General features: G+C 40.6%; 1 protein-coding gene across 1 annotated transcript in view; it reads right to left on the bottom strand.

Moving 5' to 3' along the window:
- LOC138676489 (proprotein convertase subtilisin/kexin type 5-like) overlaps window positions 1–23,621 on the bottom strand; it is a 349,710-nt gene that overhangs the window by 276,898 nt on the left and 49,191 nt on the right. Inside the window, exons 3-5 of the mRNA XM_069765826.1 lie at window positions 12,319–12,387; window positions 7,571–7,613; window positions 1,072–1,217 (exon numbers count right to left, since the gene is read on the bottom strand). Of these exons, the coding sequence (XP_069621927.1) occupies window positions 1,072–1,217; window positions 7,571–7,613; window positions 12,319–12,387 (258 nt within the window). The remainder of the gene's footprint in view (window positions 1–1,071; window positions 1,218–7,570; window positions 7,614–12,318; window positions 12,388–23,621) is intronic.

Raw genomic sequence — 23,621 nt, 5'->3', positions numbered from 1 at the left:
TTGTTCTATAATAAAGATTTGTTCATTTATTTATATATTTTTTGTGATCCCTGTCTTTTTGCATATTTTTTTCTGTGGTTTTGTTATGTCTCTTGTCTATATGCAGTAGGTGATCCCGATTAGTGATGAGCGAATATACTCGTTACTCGAGTTTTCCCCGAGCACGCTTGGGTGTCCTCCGAGTATTTTTTAGTGCTCGGAGATTTAGTTTTCATCACCGCAGCGGAATGATTTACATCTCTTAGCCAGCTTGATTACATGTGGGGATTCCCTAGCAACCAGGCAACCCCCCACATGTACGTATGCTAGCTAACAGATGTAAATCATTCAGCTGAGGCGATGAAAACAAAATCTCCGAGCACTAAAAAAATACTCGGAGGTCACCCGAGCGTGTTCGGGAAGTCTCGAGTAACGAGTATATTCGCTCATCACTAATCCCGATGTATTTTGAGGTGGTGCCCGCTCATACCTATTTACTTGAACATGTTAAGAGGATAAAAACTCTGATAAAATCTTTGATGGGGGTGCTTCTTTAAGAGTCATGTGACTCTTAATGAATCGGGAGGTTCTGACTTTTACATGCCCCCTTATCACCACCAGCAAGAAAATCACCAATATTGATGAATCTATCACTATATGTGTAATGATAGAAAATCTTCATACATGTGATATTATTGATCAAAAGTAATAATGATATACACTGTATGCTAGAAACAATAATAGCAGACGTGAAAAAACCACCTCATGTCATACCACATGTAACTGTAAATCAAGTAATTGTAACAATCGCATGTGACTAAGGATATTTAGAAAGTTTTACATTTCACAACGAAATAAAGCGTATAAAAGCACATAATAGCAAAGAAAGCTGAAGTCTTGTGATTTCTTCTCATGATATGTTATATAGAATTGTAAAACACATTGTTTGCCATGACCATAACTGACAGCAATAAGCAGGGTGTGTAGTGTCTTGTTATCTCACTATGTTGAACCATTCACCACTGAATAAATAAGAACAAGTGACAGGTATGTAGAAAACTGCCTGATAAGCTTTCACAGCCCTCTTCTTACCATGCAAATAATATCCACTTTGACAGGAAGAGCAGTGTGTTTCATTGTGGCATTCTATGCACCCTGTTGCACAAGCAAGACACAATTTTCCACCATTGTCCTCATACGTTTTCGATGGGCAATGTTTTCGGCATTGTAGATGGTACCTAAAATTAAATGCAGGTTTATAGAAATGAAACATCCATACATATTAGAAAGTCTGATGGAATATGCAAGGCAAGGGTCAGCTGTAATTATTTTGTACTAGTACTAACAAAGCTCTGATTGCAAATATACTGCTGAGAGACAAAACCCTGTGAGACAGGGGCGGACATACCGCCTGTGCAGCTGGTGGGGGCCCCTGCAGGGTGGCTAATAATGAGGGCAATCTGGCCTGTTTATCCAGCCCCGAGGCTTCGGAGGCCCCTGGCCAGATTGCCCTCATGTGCGGCGGGCAGGAAGAGATCCCTGCAGCTCCCCTGCCTAGAAGAGAAAATGGCAGCAGAGCTGAGCTGCAGCGATCCGCCCTGCTTCCTGCCCATGCTTCTTGTCTCACACAGCAGTCAGCAGCATGGCTGGATGACATCATCATTCAGTGCCGCAGCTGTGCCAGAGAGAGGAAGCTGCCGGTGACAGTGATGCTGTGGCTGCGGGAGAGCATGCGGAGAGGTGAGAGGTGCTGTGTGTATGTGTGTGTGTGTGTGTATGTACATGTGTGTGTGTAGAGAAGAGTGGTGGTGTGTGTAGCGCTGCGGGGGAAGGTGCAGAGAGATGAATGGTGCTATGTGTGACTGTGTGTAGGTGGAGGAGAAGGCAATGATGGGGTTGATGGGGGAGAACGAAATGATGGGTTGACAGAGAGGGCAAAGAAGGGGCTGGTGGGGGAGAAAGCAATGGTGGAGGTGGCGGAAAGGACAATGATGGGGTGGTGGAAAGGCAATAATGGGGGTGGTGGGGGAGGAGGAAATGATGGAGGTGGTGGAATTGGCTAGGATGGGGGTGGTGGGGAAAAGGCAATGATGCTGGTGGTGGAAAGGACAATGATGGTCATGGTGGAAAGGGCAATAATGGGGTGGAGGGAAGGAGGAAATTATGGAGGTGGTGGAATTGACAATGAAAGGGTGGTGGGGGAAAATACAATGATAGTGTTAGTGGAAAGGTCAATGATGGTGGTAAGGGTAATAATGAGGGTGGTGGGGGAGGAGGAAATTATGGAGATGGTGGAATGGGCAATGATGGGGTGGTGGGAGAGAAAGCAATGATAGAAGTGGTGGAATGGGCAATGATGGGGTGGTGGGGGAGAAGGCAATGATGGAAGTGGTGAAGAGGGCAATGATGGGGTGGGGGAGAGGACTATAATGGGATGCAGGGGAGGAGGGGTGTGTGGGATTGGGATGGGAGGAAGGGGGATTTATAATGGATTTAGGAACAGGGGGAGGTGGAGGTAGACATTATTATCGCTTATTATGTCTAACACAGTATCTTAGTATATAGTGTATTCATTTATTATACATACCACAGCCCCTTAGTATATGGTGTACTCACTTATGCATAGCACAGTCATTTAGTATATAGTGCACTCACTTATTTTGTCTAACACAGTCCCTCAGTATATAGTGTACTTACTTATTATGCATAACACAGTACCTTAGCATATAGTATACTCACTAATTATGTATAACACCATCCTTATGTACATAGTTTCCTCTTTTGTTATGTATAATACTGTCACTTACGTACCATCCTCTCTAGTTATATATGATGCCGTTCCTTATTATATAGCTTCCTCTGCTGTTATGTACAGTGCTGTCTCTTAAATATTGTATTCTATTTTTGTTATTCAGAGAGCCCTATTTTATTACATAGCCCCCTCTCTTGTTAGATATAAAATGAATGCTGATGGAGGAGCTGGGCACGCTTAAAATTGTTTGTATATATATATATATATATATATATATATACCCCAACCTCCTCATTCACACCTGATTACTCTTAGCTGGAGATATATTCAGACCCATGAGTCTGATCCAGACTTTAGTCTGATCCATGTATCTTTCAAATTACATCTTTAAAGTACCGATTTCAAAGTACAATACAATACTTTTTAGACTCGATTAGACTTGATTGAACTAATTAGACTTGAATTCCATGATGCATTTGGACATTCATCACTGCTGTAATATCATCATCATCACCATCACCATCTTATTCTGGCATATCTTTGAGTGGTCACTCCAACCCCTCCCTCTCTTTATGACCTTTGGTTAACTCTCAGCATCTGGTCTCACCATACCCACCCACCTCCTCATTCACACCTGATTGCTCTTAGCTGGAGATATATTCTGACTTATGAATCTGATCCAGTCTCATGAGTCTGATCCACACTTTTGTCTGATCCCTGTATCTTTCAAATTAAATCTTTCAAAGTACAGATTTTGAAGTACAATACAATACTTTGAATTAGACTTGAATTGGACTGGAATTGACTGTAAGGTAATGTGATAGAAAACCACTACAATGTTTCTGTTTCTTTTCACTTTCACCCCCATACTACTTTACTTCTTACAATCTCCTGCGATCCCTCCACCTAGTAAAGAACTAGTCATTTCTCCCTCCATCCTCCCGAGCCATCTCACCTCCTCCTCACAACTGTTCCTCCATATACAATCCTTTTTCTCCAGACACACACGGCCCCATCATGTCCTTTCTAGCTCCCACCTTCTAACGCTCTGTCTGCTGCTCCTCATTGCTGGCGACGTATCCCCAAATCCTGGCCCTCCTCAACATATCCGCACACTCATTTCTAACACCTTGCCACTATCCTCTACAAGTTTTCACAATTTCCTTACATGACACAGATGCTGCTGCCACTTTATACAACACCACAATAATCGTAGCACTCCATTCAGCTGCCCCCCTCACACACAGCAAAGCTCGTAAAATCAACAGACAACCCTGGCTGACCAGCCAAACCAAAGAACTGAGATGGGCTTCCAGGGTTGCTGAGCGGAGATGGAAGAGATAACATCAGAGAAAGCTTTGGCCTGCAGCCTCCAATGCCCCTCTTCTTAACTGCTCAGCCCTGTTCTTCCAAAACTAGCTTCTCCACCATGACAGAAGATCAGCTTTCAACCCTTCTGTCAAGATCACATCTCACTACTTGCACTCTTGACCCGCTCCCATCCCACCTCATCCCTAACCTCGCCACAGTCTTCATCCCAATCCAAACACATCTCTTCAACCTTTCACTTGCAAATAGTGTCTTCTCCTCATCCTTCAAACTTGCCTCAATCACACCATCCTCAAAAAGCCCTCCCTCGACTCATCCTCTGTATCTAGCTATTGTCCGATATCACTTCTCCCTTATGCCTCAAAACTACTGGAACAGCATGTACATCTTGAACTGTCCTCCCACCTCTCCTCCTGCTCCCTCTTTGATGAGTTACAATCTGGCTTCCAACCACATCACTCAAATGAAACTGCCCTAACTAAAGTCATCAATGACCTACTAACCACTAAGAGCAAGCAACACTACTCTGTCCTCCTTTTCCTGGACCTGTCTTCTGCCTTTGACACTGTGGACCATTCCCTCTTGTTACAGATTCTGTCACCTCTTGGCATCACAGATTTGGCCCTATCCTGGATCTCATTATATCTAACAGACCGGACATTCAGTGTCTCCCTCTCCCACATCACCTACTCACCGAGCCCCTTGTCTGTTGGTGTTCTTTTAGGACCCCTACTCTTCTCCATCTACACCTTTGGCCTGGGACAGCTCATAGAATCTCACGGTCAGCAGTATCATCTCTACACTGATGACATGCAGATCTACCTATCTGGACCTGACATCACCTCCTTACTGACCAAAATCCCATAATTTCTGTCCGCTATTTCATCCTTCTTTTCTATATAGATTGGGATAATTGTGGTAAATTTCTGCGCTGCTGAATTACTAGAATTCCAGAATTATTTGTACATGTGGCTTTATTATCCTACGCGTTTAAGAGTTCAAGACTCCTTCATCAGGAAACACCACAAGAACATCTGTATCTGTATCTAACGGGTGGTCCTTCCTGGACTCGTGAATCTGCTGCAGCGAATCCTTTCAATGTTTCAACTTAGCTACATATGGTGAGTGCAATCTTATGGATTAAGCTTTTAACCTTCGCAGATAAGACATTATTTGCGCTCCTTCCTTCAACTGTTTTCATAGTATCTTTCTTTTCTACTCGCTTTCAAAAACTGAACATGGACAAAACAGAATTCATCATCTTTCCCCATCTCACTCTACCTCTCAACCAGACCTATCCATCAATGTCAATTGCTGCTCATTTTCCCCAGTCCAGCATGCTCGGTGCCTTGGGGTGATCCTCGACTCTGCCCTCTCTTTCAAGCCACATATACAAGCCCTTGCCTCCTCCTGCCAATTCCAACTTAATAACATTTCCCGAATCCGTACATTCCTTGACCAAGAAACTGAAAAAACGCTCGTGCATGACCTCATCATCTCACGCTTTGACTATTACAACCTCCTTCTCTCTGGCCTCCCCTCTAGCACTCTTTCACCACTCCAATCTATACAAAACTCTGCTGCCCGACTAATCCACCTGTCTCCCCATTATTCCCAGCATCTCCTCTCTGCCAAGCCCTTAACTGGCTCCCTATTGTCCAGAGGCTTCAGTTCAAAACCCTAACTATGACGTACAAAGCCATCCACAACCTGTCTCCTCCATACATCTGTGACATGGTCTCCCGCTACTTACCTGCACGCAACCTTCGATCCTCTCAAGATCTCCTTCTCTACTCCCCTTTTATCTCTTCTTCCCACAACCTCATACAAGACTTCTCCCAAGGCTTCCCCCATACTCTGGAACTCTCTACCCCAACACATCAGACTTTCGCCTACCACGGAAACTTTCAAAAGGAACCTGAAGACCCACCTCTCCGATAAGACTACAACCTGCAGTGATCCTCATTCTATGGATCCGCCGCACGACCAGGTCTACCCTCTCCTAGTGTATCCTCACCCAACTCCTGTAGACTGTGAGCCCTCGCGGGCAGGGTCCTCTCTGCTCTGTACGTGTGTGCCTTGTATTGTTCATGTTTATTGTACTTGTCTATGTATGCCCCTTTTTATACAAGTAAAGCTCCATGGGATAAATGGCGCTATAAAAATGTATAATAATAATAATAATAATATACATTTATATATACAGGGTGGGCGATGTATATGGATGCACGCGCTGAATTTGCAGAATGGGTAAAACAAAAATTGGAACAGGACCCTCAGTTTAAACAGAACATTATGTTCAGTGATGAGGCAAACTTTTTTGGGTGGGCCATTTATATGGATACACCTAAATAACATGGGAATGGTGACAGTTTTCTTGCGTAGGGTGTCTTGCATTGAAATCTGCTGCAATGACCTGAGTACTGCATTCACCAGATATCAACACAATTTCTATCCGCTTCTCATGTGTTAAGCTCTGCAGCATGTCAATGGCTGTAAACAAAGAAAAACTTGTAAATAACTCATGAAAGAATAAAGTTATGTTAAAGCCAAGCACACTATTGTTTTTCTTGTGAAATTCTCAATAAGTTTGATGTGTCACATGACCCTTTTCCCGTTGGAAAAAATAAAGTTGGATCCAAAATGGCTGATTTCAAAATGGCTGCCATGGTCACCACCCATCTTGAAAAGTTTTCCCCCTCCCATATACTAATGTTCCACAAACAGGAAGTTGATATCACCAACCATTCCCATGTTATTTTGGTGTATCCATATACATGGCCCACTCTGTATATGTCACTTTGTCGCCATAACAGGTGGGGGGCCCAGACACATTTCTTGCACAGGGGCCCCAAGTTGTCAGTGTCCGCCCCTGCTGTGAGAGTAGGATTTAATTTAGTAGGGAGGGAACAGGAGGAAAGGGTGTGAAAAAAATTAACTTTTATTTCATGATCATAAAATGTAACATAAATTGTAAAATACACATACATCTGATTGTGTGTGTATATGTTCTGCTTGTGTGTGTATGTACACGCAGGAGGCTGAACTTCTTCTTATGTGACAGAATGGAGGGATGCAGTAACCTGCACATCCGAGCAGTGATCAGTTGTCTTGGAACAGAGAGTCTTTGTGTAACTGACGGGACTCCTTCAGCACACTCTGAAAATCCTTACTTTATTGACAGGAGCACTATGCACTCCATTAAGTGTCAGAGGCTCAGCACTAATGTCCAATTAATGTAAATTTTTATAAGCTATACAATGAATATGACTATTAAGGTGGGACAATCCCTTTATAGATTAATTGTTGAAAAAATATTTCTAGGGTGTGCAATCAACACTGTGTATGATTAATGTGAGCCCAACCTCTCAGTTCTATTTTGGTCCATCTGTTTTATTACCAACTCTACTATATGTATTTTTGTTATGATAACATTAATTACTGCACTACCATTCACTATCAATAAACATGCTAATTCTACTAATAATATAAAAAATACAAATAACTTACAGGTAATACCCTTGAAGACAGCTGAGGCAGATTTCTGGATCATCTATAAAAACAAAAAATATATTTCACATTTGGATGATTGTGCCCATATACTGATTCACACCAACTTTTGAGATTGCATTCAAACCACTGGGCTCTATTGTATTCAAAGAGACCCTGACTCAGTGTAACTATACATTTATAATAAATAGGTACTGTACCTTGTGCCCTCCTTCTGCTGCCTCCTCTTCTCAAATTGGCGTTCCTTATCTCATGCTTCCCAGATGGCATGGGAAGTAATAAGTTCAGGCATCTTGAAAGCAGGATAAGAGGAACATTGATCTAAGCAGAAGAGTCAGTGGGAGGCACCAGGTATAAGAAATGTATAGTCATTTTTCTGTCTTAAGGTGATGATAGCTCTTTGAGTTTTTACGTACATTAAAATAATAATAAAGCAATTGGAGCACACAATTAGTACAAACATAATTATGCATGGATCCAAAAAAGTTAATACAAGTGAAACCTTATTGTAAAATATAGATTCAATATAGTGTCTACCCTTTGCCTTGATAACAGCTTGCTACATCCTTTGCATTCTCGTAACCTACTTCGTAAAGAAGACATCAATAATGTCTTTCTAATATCGTTGAAGAATGAATTTTAATGAATTAAATTCATTCAAAAGCATCTCTTTTGGGTTCAGGAGAGTGAAATCAGTAAGCCAAGCCATCTGCCAAGCTCTCCATCACTTACCTTTTTTTTGTAAAATGACTACCACACAGCCTAGATGTGTGTTGTGTCTCATCATACTCTTGAAAAACAAAATGGTGGTATGACTAAGCACTAAAGAGTTGGAATAGTTACAAATCACTGTAATAGTAATACCAGTAAAAAGACCCTTTAATTCTACCCTTACACCTTTACTTTTCCTCTCCAATGATTGAAAGCATGTACTACACATCCAGACATTAATCATTTAACTTCTCAGTGTTATATTGAAGTTGTAGACAATCCCATGTTTAGACTCCTTAGTCCAAAAGGCAGATTTCCACTGGCCTGATGTTCACTTCCCAAGTTTCTTGGCCCAAACAATTATCTTCTTACGATGTCTCTCTACACAATGATTTCATTGCATGGAGTCCTGTTTCTCACACTATGAACAGTACAGGTCCTTCTCAAAAAATTAGCATATAGTGTTAAATTTCATTATTTACCATAATGTAATGATTACAATTAAACTTTCATATATTATAGATTCATTATCCACCAACTGAAATTTGTCAGGTCTTTTATTGTTTTAATACTGATGATTTTGGCATACAACTCCTGATAACCCAAAAAACCTGTCTCAATAAATTAGCATATCAAGAAAAGGTTCTCTAAACGACCTATTACCCTAATCTTCTGAATCAACTAATTAACTCTAAACACATGCAAAAGATACCTGAGGCTTTTATAAACTCCCTGCCTGGTTCATTACTCAAAACCCCCATCATGGGTAAGACTAGGGACCTGACAGATGTCAAGAAGGCCATCATTGACACCCTCAAGCAAGAGGGTAAGACCCAGAAAGAAATTTCTCAACAAATAGGCTGTTCCCAGAGTGCTGTATCAAGGCACCTCAATGGTAAGTCTGTTGGAAGGAAACAATGTGGCAGAAAACGCTGTACAACGAGAAGAGGAGACCGGACCCTGAGGAAGATTGTGGAGAAGGACCGATTCCAGACCTTGGGGAACCTGAGAAAGCAGTGGACTGAGTCTGGTGTGGAAACATCCAGAGCCACCGTGCACAGGCGTGTGCAGGAAATGGGCTACAGGTGCCGCATTCCCCAGGTAAAGCCACTTTTGAACCATAAACAGCGGCAGAGGCGCCTGACCTGGGCTACAGAGAAGCAGCACTGGACTGTTGCTAAGTGGTCCCAAGTACTTTTTTCTGATGAAAGCAAATTTTGCATGTCATTCGAAAATCAAGGTGCCAGAGTCTGGAGGAAGACTGGGGAGAAGGAAATGCCAAAATGCCTGAAGTCCAGTGTCAAGTACCCACAGTCAGTGATGGTGTGGGGTGCCATGTCAGCTGCTGGTGTTGGTCCACTGTGTTTCATCAAGGGCAGGGTCAATGCAGCTAGCTATCAGGAGATTTTGGAGCACTTCATGCTTCCATCGGCTGAAATGCTTTATGGAGATGAAGATTTCATTTTTCAGCACGACCTGGCATTTGCTCACAGTGCCAAAACCACTGGTAAATGGTTTACTGACCATGGTATTACTGTGCTCAATTGGCCTGCCAACTCTCCTGACCTGAACCCCATAGAGAATCTGTGGGATATTGTGAAGAGAAAGTTGAGAGACGCAAGACCCAACACTCTGGATGAGCTTAAGGCCGCTATTGAAGCATCCTGGGCCTCCATAACATCTCAGCAGTGTCACAGGCTGATTGCCTCCATGCCACGCCGCATTGAAGCAGTCATTTCTGCAAAAGGATTCCTGACCAAGTATTGAGTGCATAACTGAACATTATTATTTGATGGTTTTTTGTTTGTTATTAAAAAACACTTTTATTTGATTGGATGGGTGAAATATGCTAATTTATTGAGACAGGTTTTTTGGGTTATCAGGAGTTGTATGCCAAAATCATCAGTATTAAAACAATAAAAGACCTGACACATTTCAGTTGGTGGATAATGAATCTATAATATATGAAAGTTTAATTGTAATCATTACATTATGGTAAATAATGAAATTTAACACTATATGCTAATTTTTTGAGAAGGACCTGTAGATGCCATGGGATCATAGGATGCCAATGGGTTGCCATATGGCAGCCGTGTTACAGCTAAAGACCCCATCACTGACATCTTGATGCTCATGTGAAGCTTAGCTACAGGCTGTACTTAGTAGGAGATTGTGATTTGTACTAAATCTAAAAATACTGAAGTCTTTGATCACAAGTTCAGGTTCCCTATGAGGACTAAAAAAAAGAAGTGTAATAAAAAAAAAAGGTTTAAAAAAATATGTAAAAAATAAAAAATGTAAATTATTTTTGGATGGCAAAATTAAAATAAGACATTAAAAAATGCATATTCATTATAAAGGCATTAAAAACAGATGTTATGGGTCTCAGAAAATGTCAACACAAAACAGATTTTTTTTCAAAGTTCAAGAATTTTAAGTCACTAATAATAAAATGAATGTACACAAATTTGGTATTGTCGTAATCGTACTGACCAGAAATCTATAATGCCTGTTAATTTTAACCGCACAATGAATACTGCAAAAATTAAACACAGTAAATAATGGAGGAATTGTTTTTTTCCTCAACATTTGTTTTCACTTTGGATTTTTTCCAGTACATTTAATGATAAAGTGAAGGATGTCATTTAAAACTAAAACTAGTTGAAGAAAAAAAAAATGTGCCCTCGTATGACTGTTAATAGTAAAATAAAAAGAATTATGACTTTAGGAAGAAGGAGAGAAAAAAATGAAATTGCAAAATAAAGAAAATTGGCTGTGTCTTTGAAGTTTGTCGTCCACTACTCGGACAACCCGTTTTAAATACTATATTCCCCAATATAAAATAAAAAATAACTTACGGTATACTCATCTCCTGCCCTGGTGACATTCCAAGCAGTGTCAACATTATGTCACGTGACAACTGCAGCCAATAAGTGGCCATTAATAGGCTTCTTTCCTTCTATTTTACTTGGACAAGGAATAAAGGAAGTGTGAGAATTGAAACTCATTATTAGCTGCTAATTGACTGCAGGGATCATGAGGCATAAATATCTCACGTGAGCCCTGAAAGACATTGCTGGAATAGAGCCGCTGTGGAAGATGAATATTTGTTATTGTGATTTTACATTTGAGAATATAGTATTTAGAATTGGTTATTTGAATAGTGGACAACATCATTAAGTGGTTAAAGATTATTACAATTGGAATACATTTTGGGGACATAAAGAGTATTATTGAAAATTAAAGTGTGTGTGTGTGGGGAGGTAAATATCGAAAATAGCTGGGTAAAAAAAAACTTTCTGGGTATACCAGTTAAGAATATTTGCCATTTGGCTGCTTTCACACATCAGGTTTTTGCTGTCAGGCACAATCCAGCGAATGTTGAAAAAAACGCATCCAACACAGATTGTGAAAAACTGATGCGACAGATCCGTTTTTTCGACGGATCCGACTAGCTGATCCAGCTAATTGGATCCTAAAAAATCTGAGCATGCGCTGTTAAAAAAAAAAACAGAATCCGGCGTCGGAATCCATCATCTGACGGATCCGGCGCCTTCCGATGCCCATAGGCTTCCATTCAAGCAAAAAGCCAGGAGCGCCAGATCCGGCGCTGTCCGTTTTTTTGCCACAGACAAAAATCTTAACTTTGCATGTTTTTTCCAGACGCCAGACAAACACTTTTTGCCAGATTCGGCAAAAGACGGATGAAATGTGAGGCCATCCAGCGCAATCCGGCGATAATACAAGTCTATGAGAAAAAAGCCGGATCAGTTTTTTTCAAAATTCGCCGGATTGAGCCTGACGGCAAAAACCTGATGTGTGAAAGGGGCCTTACTGAGATGAAAATAGATTTTGAATAAAAATGTTTTCTGAAGGAATACATAGATCTGAAGAAAAACCGTCCCACTCACTGTAATGTAGCCTGACACTGTAATTGTAGTTGACGGTTTGGATATATTTTTTACACTAATTGATTAATTCTTAAGAGTCTCTATGTTTGTTACTGAATTTATATTGAATTATTTTTGTTGCCTTACCTACTTCACAAGTTTTACATCCAGTCTCGCAGTCGACACATTCTCCAGTGTCAGGGTCTTCCATCTGTCCTATAATGTGTGATAAAAACATGATATATCTATAAGCCATCGGCAAAATACAACAATGCAGGACGAAGAGGAACATTATTATTATTATTATTATTATTATTAACATCAACCATAGATTTTCTGAAATTACCAAGATAATACTGGGAACAAAATATTACAGTTTCGTTCCCACATGGAAAACTATCCACAGATTTAGCTGAAAAATGTATAATCACTGTGGAACATGCACAAACAGTAAAAGCGAAGCCCTGGATGTTCAGGTTAGGCGGCTATGGCAAACAGATACAAAAAAGGTTTGGTTCGGGTACCAGAACAGTTATCGCTGGTCAGAGAGACACGGTTCCGACGCTGTCAAATGATAGCATGATCTGCAGTTGTGATTGAAAGTAAAAAGTTTACCTCCGGTCACTGGTGTCAGCAGATGGGACCACTTATCTGCCAATGCCTGATTCCGCTAATAAAAGTGAGAGCAGGTGCTGCTGATGGGAGTATAAATATTTGTTTTTAAAAAAATGGCGTGTGTCCCCTGTATTTTTGATAACCAGCCAGGCAAAACTGATAACTGCGGGCTGCAACCCTCAGCAATCAGCATTAGCAAAGCTGGTTATCAAAAATAGAGGGGTCTCCATGCCATTTTTTAAAATCATTTAAAATAAATAATTAAAAAAAAATGGTGTTGGGGTCCCCTCCATTTTTGACAACCAGCCAAGCTAAAGCAGAGAGCTGGGGGCTGGTATTCTCAGGCTGGTAAGGGGCCATGGATATTGGTCGTGCCTACTCTCACTGTTATTAGCATCAGCAGGTGTCAGCTGATGGGAGTAGTAGTCCCATCAGCTGACGCCAGTGACCAGAGGTAAAGTTTGTATATCCTATCACAGCTGTGGGCTCACAGCATGGGAAACGTGGCTCTCTGACCAGCAGAAATGATTTACTCGGGTCAGAGTAGCAGCTGTGGGGTCACGCTAACATCTGACAGCGTGTCCTCACAGCACTCTGAGCAATGTTAACAATCTTACCGGTGGTAACGTTACCACCAATCAGAAATGCCTGTAAGAACACAGCCTTAGTGGAAACTCGATCATTTACTGAATTTTGTGGAAAATGCTTGGGAATCTGAACACGAATCTGAATGTGCAATGTTCGTGCTGACTTTGAGATTGGTAAACGTTTTCCAATCAAGTTTGCTCATCTCTAGTCTTTAGTCCCCTGTTCCTATGCAACGCAACACTATGGCAGTAGAGCATTATATCAATGTTCTATTCAAAGTACATGCTATCAGCCAAACATTTGCCAAATGGTCATTTCCTAAGCATAAGGTGGTTCTTTATAGGTTATTAGCACCTTGTACAACATAAAAGTAAAGGGCACTGGACCAGGGCAAAATGTGGATCCAACTGTATACTATCATTTAAAAGTTTAGGGTCACTTAGAAATTTCCTTACTTTTGAAAGAAAAGCACAGTTTTTTCCAATGAAGCTAACATTAAATTATTCAGAAATACACTCTATACATTGTTAGTGTGGTAAATGACTATTCTAGCTGCAAACGTCTGGTTTCTAATGCAATATCTTCATAGATATATAGAGGCCAATTTCCAACAACCATCACTCCAGTGTTCTTATGGTACTTTGTGTTTGCTAACTGTGTAAGAAGGCTAATGGATTGTTAGAGTACCCTTGAAAACCCTTGTGCAAGTATGATAGCATAGCTGAAAACAGTTTGGCTGATTAGAGAACCTATAAACCTGACCTTCCTTTGAGCTAGTTGAATCTGGAGCATTACATTTGTTGGTTCCATTAAACTCTGAAAATGACCAGAAAAAAAGAACTTTCATGTGAAACTCGACAGCCTATTCTTGTTCTTAGTAATGAAGGCTATTCCATGCGAGAAATTGCCAAGAAACTGAAGATTTCCTACAACGGTGTGTACTACTCCCTTCAGAGGAGAACACAAACAGGCTCTAATCAGAGTAGAAAGAGAAGTGGGAGGCCCCACTGCACAACTGAGCAACAAGACAAGTACATTAGAGTCTGCTCTTTGAGAAATCGATGCCTCACACATCCCCAACTGGCAGCTTCATTAAATAGTACACGCAAGACGCCAGTGTCAATGTCTACAGTTAAGAGGCGACTCCGGGATGCTGGCCTTCAGGGCAGAGTGGCAAAGAAAAAGCCATATCTGAGACTGGCTAATAAAAGGAAAAGATTAATATACAGTTAGGTCCATATATATTTGGACAGAGACAACATTTTTCTACTTTTGGTTATAGACATTACCACAATGAATTTTAAGCAAAACAATTCAGATGCAGTTGAAGTTCACACTTTCAGCTTTCATTTGAGGGTATCCACATTAAAATTGGATGAATGGTTTAGGAGTTTCAGCTCCTTAACATGTGCCACCCTGTTTTTAAAGGGACCAAAAGTAATTGGACAGATTCAATAATTTTAAATAAAATGTTCATTTTTAGTAGTTGGTTGAAAACCCTTTGTTGGCAATGACTGCCTGCAGTCTTGAACTCATGAACATCACCAGACGCTGAGTTTCCTCCTTTTTGATGCTCGGCCAGGTCTTCACTGCGGTGGTTTTCAGTTGCTGTTTGTTTGTGGGCCTTTCTGTCTGAAGTTTAGACTTTAACAAGTGAAATGTATGCTCAATTGGGTTGAGATCAGGTGACTGACTTGGCCATTCAAGAATATTCCACTTCTTTGCTTTAATAAACTCCTGGGTTGCTTTGGCTTTATGTTTTGGGTCATTGTCCATCTGTAGTATGAAACGATGACCAATCAGTTTGGCTGCATTTGGCTGGATCTGAGCACACAGTATGTCTCTGAAGACCTCAGAATTCATTTGGCTGCTTCTGTCCTGTGTCACATCATCAATAAACACAAGTGACCCAGTGCCACTGGCAGCCACGCATGCCCAAGCCATCACACTGAATCCGCCGTGTTTTACAGATGATGTGGTATACTTTGGATCATGAGCTGTACCAAGCCTTCGCCATACTTTTCTCTTTCCATCATTCTGGCAGAGGTTGATCTTGGTTTCATCTGTCCAAAGAATGTTCTTCCAGAACTGTGCTGGCTATTTTAGATGTTTTTTAGCAAAGTCCAGTCTAGCCTTTTTATTCTTGATGCTTATGAGTGGCTTGCACTGTGCTGTAAACCCTCTGTATTTACTTTTATGCAGTCGTCTCTTTATGGTAAATTTGGATATTGATACGCCTACATCCTGGAGAGTGTTATTCACTTGGTTGGCTGTTGTGAAGGGGTTTCTCTTCACCATGGAGATTATTCTGCGATCATCCACTACTGTAGTCTTCTGTGGGCGCCCAGGTCTTTTTACATTGATGAGTTCACCAGTGCTTTCTTTCTTTCTCAGGATGTACCAAACTGTAGGTTTTGCCACTCCTAATATTGTAGCAATTTCTCAATTGGGTTTTTTCTGTTTTCGCAGCTTAAGGATGGCTTGTTTCACTTGCATGGAGAGCTCCTTTGACCGCATGTTTACTTCACAGCAAAACCCTCCAAATGCAAGCACCACACCTCAAATCAACTCCAGGCCTTTTATCTGCTTAATTGAGAATGACATAACGAAGGGATTGCCCACATCTGTCCATGAAATAGCCTTGGAGTCAATTGTCCAATTACTTTTGGTCCCTTTAAAAACAGGGTGGCACATGTTAAGGAGCTGAAACTCTTAAACCCTTCATCCAATTTTAATGTGGATACCCTCAAATGAAAGCTGAAAGTGTGAACTTCAACTGCATCTGAATTGTTTTGCTTAAAATTCATTGTGGTAATGTCTATAACCAAAATTAGAAAAATGTTGTCTTTGTCCAAATATATATGGACCTAACTGTAGGCATAAGAACACAGACATTGGATAGAGAAAGATTGGAAAAAAGATTATGGACAGATGAATCCAAGTTTCAGGTGTTTGGAAAACACAGAAGAACATTTGTGCGACGCAGAACAATTGAAAAGATGCTGGAAGAGTGTCTGACGTCATCTGTCAAGCATGGTGGAGGTAATGTGTCTGGGGTTGCTTTGGTGCTGGTAAAGTGGGAGATTTGTACAAGGTAAAAGGGATTTTGAATAAGGAAGGCTATCACTCCATTTTGCAACGCCATGCAATACCCTGTGGACAGCGCTTGATTGGAGCCAATTTCATCCTACAACAGGACAATGACCCAAAGCACATCTCCAAATTATGCATGAACTATTTAGGGAAGAAGCAGGCAGCTGGTATTCTATCTGTAATGGAGTGACCAGCGCAGTCACCAGATCTCAACCCCATTGAGCTGTTGTGGGTGCAGCTTGACCGTATGGTACGCAAAAAGTGCCCATCAAGCCAAACCAACTTGTGGTAGGGCTTCTGGAAGCATGGGGTGAAATTTCTCCAGATTACCTCAGCAAATTATCTGTGAATGCCAAAGGTCTGCAATGCTGTAATTGCTGTAAAGGGAGCATTCTTTGACGAAAGCAAAGTTTGAAGATGAAAATTATTATTTCAAATAAAAATCTTTTTTTCGAACCTTGTCATTGTCTGGACTAGATTTTAAATTCATTTGGTAACTCATTTGATTAATAAAAATATGAGTTTTCATGGAAAATACAAAATTGTCTGGGTAACCCTTAACTTTTGAATGGTAGTGTACATATAAAGTATAGATATAACATCAGCAAGACAAATGTGCTGGATATACAGTAATGAGCAGTGATGAGCAACAATGTTTGAAATTTTGACTTTCAGGCTCCATATCTCACCATCCACTATAGCTTCGAACTGGAGACTACCAACATTTTATAGACTATCATCTTGGCTATCTCATACATAAATTTGACTTGCGACTATTTAGCGTATGATTAGTTATGTAGATTCTTGCCATGTCACTACATTGTTACTGTTTTGATCCTAACAATCTAAATTTTAATTTTTATTATTTTTATATTATTTTGTAAATCTACTTTGGGCTTTCAACACTGCCTGAATCCTTCTGAGCATGCTTTCGATCAGATTCAAGCATGTGTTGGCCGAAATCTGATCCTATGTCACTTCTACACACTCCCAAAGTTGGGAATACTGGTTGATTCACTTGGGTATATATACAGCTTTTTCTTCACCTCTATCCACAAGTATTCAATTGTGTTGAGGTCTGAAGACTGTAGGGGCCAATTCAGCACCTATATTTCATTGTCATGGAACCATTTCTCGACAAATGCTTTTCACCATTATCTTGCTGGAACACTAAGCCATCCTTTTCAAACCCATGGTACTCGAGTGTAAGAAGTAACTTGTCTTGTGGGGTACTCACATAAAGCTCAGCATTGAGACCATAATCAATCCTGGTCAAGTATCCAACGCCTTTAGCTGTGAAACAACCCCATATCATAAGGCTTCCTAAACCGAACTTAACAGTTCCTTCAATTTCTGAATCAGTTAGCCCCTGTATGTCTTGTTTCTTCAAGATCCATTTGCATACATCAGGGCAAAGTCTTTTGACTTTCGTCTCAATGCTCCAAATCACCTGTTTCCAATCTTCTACTGTCCACTTTTGGTACTTTTTTGCAAACTCGAGATGATGTTTCTTATTACGATATTGAAGTTGAGGCTTCTTCACCTTTTTTAGACCAACATTCCAGACTTATGTAATGTGCTTCACACGGTGCTTGCATGGATGTCTGTAATCTCACTATTACAAAGAATACGAGCCACCTCCACTGCTGTGTTTTCATGCCAGAACTGAAAGACCTTGTGATGAGCTGACTTTTTGACTCCGATATTTTGCCTGGACATCCACTTCTTGGCTTTTGAATGGATGGATGGACTTCATTTCATAGTCTTCCACTGTCATGGCACTCATATAATGCTGTTTAGCAATTTTCTTGGATAAGATATGGCTATCGATGAACTGAAAGATGTTTCTCTTTTCTTGGGAAATCTTCTTCATGGCTGCTCTTTAATTAAAACCAGTGACCTTTCACTTAGGATTCAACCTAATAACACACTGAGTTATTATGGAATGTGAGAAAAGGTTGTATTTTGTAGTATACAGAAAGAAAAATATTTTTCCACCACAGGAGCAATATAGTAACAATGCAGTGACATGACATGAATCTGCATAACTAATCATATGCAAATGAGTTGCAAGCCAAATTTATTTATGAGATAGCCAAGATGATTGGCAATAAACAACATCATGCTTTACCTGGCACCGATAGTCCGCTGCCCAGGTGTAACCCTTGACTCTGTCCAGTCCTTCAAACTGCACATCCAAGCTCTTTCCACCTCCTGTCCCTCCAGCTCAAAAATATTTCCAGAATCCGTCCTTTCCTCAACCCTCAATCTACTAAAATGCTTGTGCATGCCCTCATCATCTCCCTCCTCGACTACTGCAACATTCTTTTCTGTGGCCTCCCTGCTAACACTCTCGCATCTCTCCAGTCCATCCTCAACTCTGCTGCCTGACTAATTCATCTCTCTCCTCGCTACTCCTCCGCTTCTTCCCTCTGTAAATCTCTTCACTGGCTCCCATTCCCTCAGCATATCCAATTTGAATTACTAACTCTGGTCCTCCCAAGACCTCCTTCTCTCCTACACACATATTCGCTCATAACCTGGTCACCTCCAAGACTTCTCCTGAACATCCCCCATCCTCTGGAATTCTGTGCCCCAACACATCCGACTATCAACCACATTTGGATCCTTCAGACAGAACCTGAAAACCCACCTATTCAAGAAAGCTTACAGCCCGCCATTACCCCGCTGCCTTCACACCACTACCGGAGCTACCGCCTCACCAATACAGGAGCTACTGCAACCTCCCAACCTACTGTCCTCTTCCCCACCATCCTGTGGAATTTAAGCCCGCAAGGGCAGGGTCCTCTTTCCTCTGTAACAGTCTATCATTGTTAGTTGCTTACTGTAAGTGATATCTGTAAAACCCCTTTTCATGTACGGCACCATGGAATCAATGGTGCTCTATAAATAAAAAATAATAATAATAATTGTCTATAAAATGATGGTAGTCGCATGTTTGAAGCTGTAGTGCATGGTGAGATACGGAGCCTGAAAGTCAAAAGTTCTAAACATTGTTACCCTTTTGCTCCTCACTGTAAGTACTTATTTATGCATTTATTTTACTCACTTAAGTAGTGACATATTCAATAAAAAATGCATATACCGTAACTTTATTGAGTACTACTAAAAGACATAAAAAGGATGCCATAATACACAGACACTTTAAAAAAGCCAGAATTGCATACAAAAAATACATATGTGGTACAGGAATCACCTCAAACATATGAGGACAAAATTAAAGACTAAAAATGACAAAAATACCAATACCATACAACGTAAATTTAAATGTGACTAAAAGTCACCATGAATAGAAAACAGATTCCAATGATACTAGAAAAAGAAAGTATAATGGTGGCTTACCCACCATACACCCGACTCGCGTTTCTCAAAAGCTTCCTCTGGAGTCACCCTGTTTCTAATTGTTATTTTTGCCATTTTTTTGTCTTTACTTTTGTCATCATATGCTTGAAATTATTTATTTGCCATTTACATTTTTAATGCTATTCTGGCTCACCAGCCATTTCTTCCATGTGTCTATGTATTCCACTATCCTTTACACGTATTTTAATGGTAATTAATAAAAGCTATATTAATTTTTATTGAATATATGATTACTTATATCCATTACATTTGTATTTTAGGTTTATTCGCAAATTTGGTTTAAATGATATGATCATTCAAATTGCAAACATACACCATGTCATAGAAAACATAAAAATCCATTTATACCACTCTAGCGAGGCTGTATTCAGCCTCTCATCCTCTCTCACACAGAATTTTCAGTAGAATTGCTTGATGGAAGTAGAGAAATAGGTAATTTATGTATAGCCAGGGGGTGAGAATCAATTAAGATATGAATATTTAACCATTCAAGTTCTTTTTGAAGCCCAGACTCAATACAGAGTACAGGTAGACAGGAAAGATCTTTCTTGAGGTCCAAATAACAAAAGAGACATGTGTTTACATATAGATAGAGAAGTGAAAAAGTGTCCTTTGTCCCCAGGAAAGAAATCCTGAGGTGAAAGGAAAATATTGTTCCCTTCAGTTGAAAAGTTACATTTGCAACCAGACACAGGGGCACAGGTGGAAAGTTATGAATATTGGAGTTTGGATAGATCCAATATTGATGAGACATACATCTTCAACTTCAGGTCTAATCGGGGAAGAATATGCATATTTTTTCATAAATGTGACACCTGCATATAGCCCCAAATCAATAATGGTCAGATTGCTGACACCTGCCATAACAAGTTTACTATCCTTGAAAAGGTAAAATCCAGATAAAAAATATGGTGGCAATCTCAAACTTATGTGATCATCAGGACTGAAGATACTGTTAATGTTGGGAATTTCATTAAATCCTAAAGGGCTGAGAGCATCCCACAGCATGGCCCACATGAGCTCAGCAAGGGGGGGGGTATAAGTCAGGTTCTAATAAAAGGTCAAGGCGATTTATGATGTATGTCCCTGTAGAGAGATACATATTGGTGTATGCATGCTTCCCGTTCATCGTACATTTCCAATCGAAGTGCTCTCCTTTGCTAAGCTGAATCATTCCTGTGATCAGCGTAGTTTCTTCTGTTATTTGTTTTCATTTTATGTAACTGTACATGCTGTATTGTTTTATCCCAGAAGTAAAATCTTTTGAATATTTTTATAAACACTGCCTATCATTCTGGATTAAATATACAATGAAATATTTCCGTTCCTTTTATTCTGTAAACCACATTCCTCAAAGCCATTTTGCTACCTGTCAGGCACCCAGTCAGCTTGTATAAATGACTGGTGGTTGCAGAGAGTAGTTGTTGGGTTATCATGAAGTTAACAGTGACCATACCAGGAGTATATACATACATTTCATGCATTGGAATTGGAGGTGTATCTACCACATGCTCACTGTTAATTTCCCAATAACCGGACTATTAGTGGAAACAGACTATGGTTCCCTACATTAATTGTCGGTCAATCGCGTAATTGTCCAGACAATAGGGGGCAGCAGATAGCTGCTCCTGACAACAACAAAAAAACAGGGTGGTTCAGCGTTAATACCCTGGCTGTGATCTTTGACAATTGGTGGCAGCAGTGGTTTTCTGTGTAGTCTACCAGGTGTCGTCCATTGACACACCATATTTCAATAGAAAAAGTCAGAGGTTTTCACACTCCTGTGTATAGATGTGGGTACTCTGAAGGACTAGTAATAGTAAACTCTCAAAGTGACCTTTGGCACTCAAAACATGGCACTTCATGTATAGTTGAATAGAGTCAAGACTTTAAATTCACAGCCAACATACAGTGGGGCAAAAAAGTATTTAGTCAGTCAGCAATAGTGCAAGTTCCGCCACTTAAAAAGATGAGAGGCGTCTGTAATTTACATCATAGGTAGACCTCAACTATGGGAGACAAACTGAGAAAAAAAAATCCAGAAAATCACATTGTCTGTTTTTTTATCATTTTTTTTGCATATTATGGTGGAAAATAAGTATTTGGTCAGAAACAAACAATCAAGATTTCTGGCTCTCACAGACCTGTAACTTCTTCTTTAAGAGTCTCCTCTTTCCTCCACTCATTACCTGTAGTAATGGCACCTGTTTAAACTTGTTATCAGTATAAAAAGACACCTGGGCACACCCTCAAACAGTCTGACTCCAAACTCCACTATGGTGAAGACCAAAGAGCTGTCGAAGGACACCAGAAACAAAATTGTAGCCCTGCACCAGGCTGGGAAGACTGAATCTGCAATAGCCAACCAGCTTGGAGTGAAGAAATCAACAGTGGGAGCAATAATTAGAAAATGGAAGACATACAAGACCACTGATAATCTCCCTCGATCTGGGGCTCCACGCAAAATCCCACCCCGTGGGGTCAGAATGATCACAAGAACGGTGAGCAAAAATCCCAGAACCACGCGGGGGGACCTAGTGAATGAACTGCAGAGAGCTGGGACCAATGTAACAAGGCCTACCATAAGTAACACACTACGCCACCATGGACTCAGATCCTGCAGTGCCAGACGTGTCCCACTGCTTGAGCCAGTACATGTCCGGGCCCGTCTTTAGTTTGCTAGAGAGCATTTGGATGATCCAGAGGAGTTTTGGGAGAATGTCCTATGGTCTGATGAAACCAAACTGGAACTGTTTGGTAGAAACACAACTTGTCGTGTTTGGAGGAAAAAGAATACTGAGTTGCATCCATCAAACACCATACCTACTGTAAAGCATGTTGGTGGAAACATCATGCTTTGGGGCTGTTTCTCTGCAAAGGGGCCAGGACGACTGATCCGGGTACATGAAAGAATGAATGGGGCCATGTATCGTGAGATTTTGAGTGCAAACCCTCTTCCATCAGCAAGGGCATTGAAGATGAAACGTGGCTGGGTCTTTCAACATGACAATGATCCAAAGCACACTGCCAGGGCAATGAAGGAGTGGCTTCGTAAGAAGCATTTCAAGGTCCTGGAGTGGCCTAGCCAGTCTCCAGATCTCAACCCTATAGAAAACCTTTGGAGGGAGTTGAAAGTCCGTGTTGCCAAGCGAAAAACCAAAAACATCACTGCTCTAGAGGAGATCTGCATGGAGGAATGGGCCAACATACCAACAACAGTGTGTGGCAACCTTGTGAAGACTTACAGAAAACGTTTGACCTCTGTCATTGCCAACAAAGGATATATTACAAAGTATTGAGATGAAATTTTGTTTCTGACCAAATACTTATTTTCCACCATAATATGCAAATAAAATGTTAAAAAACAGACAATGTGATTTTCTGGATTTTTTTTTCTCAGTTTGTCTCCCATAGTTGAGGTCTACCTATGATGTAAATTACAGACGCCTCTCATCTTTTTAAGTGGTGGAACTTGCACTATTGCTGACTGACTAAATACTTTTTTGCCCCACTGTATGAAAAATTAGAAAATTATTTCCACCTTTCAGCATTTGAGCCTTTTTCAAGGATATCTGTCTCAGGTTGCGTCAGCGTGTGAGGCGCGCTTGCTGTCCTGAGGGGTGACATGTGAGGGGTTATTCTATCTTAGACATTTGGTTCATATTTACAGGATATGTCTTCTGTCTGGCAGGGATAGTGTCACGCAATGACAAGAGACTATGGGTACCTACCCAATCCCTCGAACTAGGGGTGTTCCTAGTCTATCCTTT

This window comes from Ranitomeya imitator, chromosome 4 (genome assembly GCF_032444005.1).
Source record: "Ranitomeya imitator isolate aRanImi1 chromosome 4, aRanImi1.pri, whole genome shotgun sequence".
Lineage (NCBI taxonomy): Eukaryota > Metazoa > Chordata > Amphibia > Anura > Dendrobatidae > Ranitomeya > Ranitomeya imitator.
This window is presented reverse-complemented; position numbering and strand designations above follow the sequence as displayed.